This window comes from Otolemur garnettii, unplaced genomic scaffold, assembly GCF_000181295.1.
Source record: "Otolemur garnettii isolate 467f Iridium unplaced genomic scaffold, OtoGar3 scaffold00012, whole genome shotgun sequence".
NCBI classification, from domain to species: Eukaryota; Metazoa; Chordata; class Mammalia; order Primates; family Galagidae; genus Otolemur; species Otolemur garnettii.
The window spans coordinates 3,744,693-3,747,804 of record NW_003852407.1 but is presented as its reverse complement, the minus strand read 5'-3'; the positions used below and the strand labels follow the sequence as shown (position 1 = coordinate 3,747,804).

The following is a 3,112-nucleotide window of genomic DNA, read 5'->3' as shown; positions in this document are numbered from 1 at the left end:
AAGTCTCTATTTAAGCTAGGTAGGATGAGCAAGAGAAAGTTACCTTTTTAAATGATAATTACATCACTATTAGTCTTCTTTAAAGAATATTTCTAAAAATTGCCTAAGATCCTAGAATCAAACAAATTCCAGAACTTATAATCAATCTCACCCCAATGACTTAGACACTAAGCTAAAACATCTCCATTTTAAAAACTTTTTCCCTGAATAATGAGAATAATCCCTTTACAGGGGTTTTTGAAAGATAGTATTTTAATTCCACCAATAAATAATACTCATATTGTTAAATATAAAGTGAACATGATTTCACCATACAGCTTACTTCTGACATTCTGCTGAAAGTTTTAGTTCTTTGGTTCTAGAAAGGAAGACCTTAATTAGCGCACCAAGATTCCCTGTTCGAGGATTGTTTTCAACTGAAAGAGAAAAAAAGATTTTAAATAGTTAAAATTAAGAATTGAAATCAAAGAGAGCTTATCATAACATTTATAAAACCAAATGTCAAATTGAAAATATTCACTGACCAACCTTATTGCCAATTTCATACCCAATTAGAGAAATAAGCCATGAGAAAAACTGCTGCTCTTGGTCTTAATTCTGATCATCAAAAAATCATTTGCAAAATGAAAATGATAGAAACAGATCAAAATAAAGGTATAATAACTAAAGATCTATTCCATTTACATTCTCTCTCCTTTCTCTTTAGAAAAGTAGACATTTAATACAACTCAAGGCCAGGCCAGGTAGCTCACACCTGAAATCTCAACACTTTGCAAGTCCTTGGGCCAGGAGTTCCAGACTAGCCTGAGCAAAAGCAAGATTCCATTTCTACAAAAAAAAAATAGAAAAAATTAACTGGGTGTAATGGCGCGTGTCTGTAGTCCCCACCACTCAGGAGGATGAGGCAGGAGGATCACTTGAGTCCCAGAGTTTGAGGTTGCTGTGAGTTATGATGCCACTGCACTCTACCCAAGGCCATAGAGCAAGATTCTGTCTCAAAAAAAAAAAAGAAAGAAAGAAAGAAAAGAAAGATCGTGTATAGGAATAAGTTACACCATTACAACATACTGGCTTTGTGCTTAATAACTGTCAAGTTAACTCAGGTCTACCTGCTGGAAAGGTGTTCTTGTCACAGCATGAGAGTCTGCAAATAACTACTGAACTTTCTCATTAAAGTTGTAGTGTTTTGGTCTTCCAAGTATGGTTCACTGACTAGCAGCAAATGCATTATCTAAGAGGTTGTTGGAATCCCACACCCAACCTTCTTAAAGTTCAACGTACACTTAAATTATAAGATGTTCTTATTACAATACAAATTCAAATTTTAGTGTATAAAGTGTGAACTGAAATTCTGCAGCTCTAACCTGTCTCTCAGGTAATGCTCAGTGCTGTTGGTTACAAAACCCTACTGTGAGTAGCAAGGTGCTCCATCTGTTGTTAAGTTAGGGAGTTTTTGTCCACCTTTCATAATCCAAAATAAAGATCAGATATTAGATTTTGTTAGAGTTTCACTAGTCCTCTTTCAGGGTTTGGGTTTAATTAATGAAAGAATACTCTGAGATTTCAGAATAAACTGTTTAAAAAAAACAACAGTTAACATTTGCAAGTATACCTATAAGGGACTTGATATTATCTAGCTATTGTAAATCAAAATCAAATGTAGAAACAAACTAAGCTCAGGGTGATATGACTACAACCATCATTCAGAATCTCAACTTCAAAATCTTTGTTCATTCAACAGTCCCTTTATTATCAAATGACTTTACAAGTAATAGTCTAAATTTACAAATGGTTAATATATTTAAAAAACAAAACAAACAAAACAAAGCAACTCTACATTGTTAGAAAACCCTACCAGACTACTAGACTGAAGTGATTAAAGCTTTATGTACCTTTTCATTCATTCATTCATTCATTCATTCAGATAGCATGCATTTTCCCAGTGGCCCATGTGTGCCCATAGTTTCAGACACTGGGGAGAGACCTATGGACAGAACTCCCTGTCTTCATAGAGCTTACTATATACAAGGACAGTTTCTATACCACTCTTTTAGATAAGATAAAAATCGGAATAAATTAGAAAATTAAATATATGGGCCAGACGAGGTGGGTCATGCTTATACTACTAGCACTCTGGGAAGCCGAGGCAGGTGGACTGCTTGAGCTCAGGACTTCAAGACCAACCTGAGCAAGAGTAAGAGCCCACTCTCTACTAAAAACAGAAAAAAACGAAGGCAAGAGGATTGCTTAATCCCAAGAGTTTGAGGTTGCTGTGAGTTAGGACTCCACAGCACTCTACCAAGGTGAAACTCTGTCCCCCAACCCCCCTTAAAAAAAAAAGAAAATTAAATATACTCAATGATTTTAAATAAAATGGTAGACTCAAGATTCCAAAATATCTCAATGATGACAGCAAAGGAATTTAACAGGATCAACATTAAATGGTACAAATAAAGGGCTATGGGAAACTGAATAAGCTTCAGGAGTCAGAGCAGCAACAGAAGAGACAGATACAGCAACAGGAGAGAAAGAAAAGCAGAAAGTGTACCAGGAAGAGGCCACAGAATCTGGCAAGGTTCAAATACCAGCCTCACCAGGGACTCTGTATGACATTTGGCAATTTGCTTAACTTTCCCATGCCTCTGGTTCCTTATCTATAAAATTAAGATAACAATAGTGGTTAAGTAATAAAAAGCTAACTTATCTGACTCCAGAGCTTGAACTTGTAGCTGCTAAAGTAGCTTTCATGTAAGGAAGGAAATACCCTAGACTAATTCAAGCAAAGTCTGCATAGCACTCACACAAAGGTATCTTAAAGAGGATTTACATGTGGGATGAGAGAAAAAAACTGCTTCCAAGCCCCTGAAACAAACTTTGCCAATACTTCTCCAAAATACCCATGAGCCCTAAGATCCAATAACCAACATACAGAAAATGTAAAAAACCGAGGACTAGTTAACAATACATGGGGATTGCTGGTCCCATATACCAAGGGTGGCAGGTTCAATCCCGGCCCTGGCCAAACTGCAACAAAAAAACAGCCAGGCATTGTGGCGGGCGCCTATAGTCCCAGCTACTCAGGAGGCTGAGGCAAGAGAATCGCCTAAGCCCA

General features: G+C 36.7%; 1 protein-coding gene across 2 annotated transcripts in view; it reads right to left on the bottom strand.

Annotated features, from left to right (window-relative positions):
* The window catches only part of DYM (dymeclin), a 367,263-nt gene that overhangs the window by 316,533 nt on the left and 47,618 nt on the right, over nt 1-3,112 (bottom strand). For both annotated transcript variants that reach the window (XM_003784710.2, XM_023510160.1), the window contains exon 4: nt 323-416. In XM_003784710.2, the coding sequence (XP_003784758.1) occupies nt 323-416 (94 nt within the window). The remainder of the gene's footprint in view (nt 1-322; nt 417-3,112) is intronic.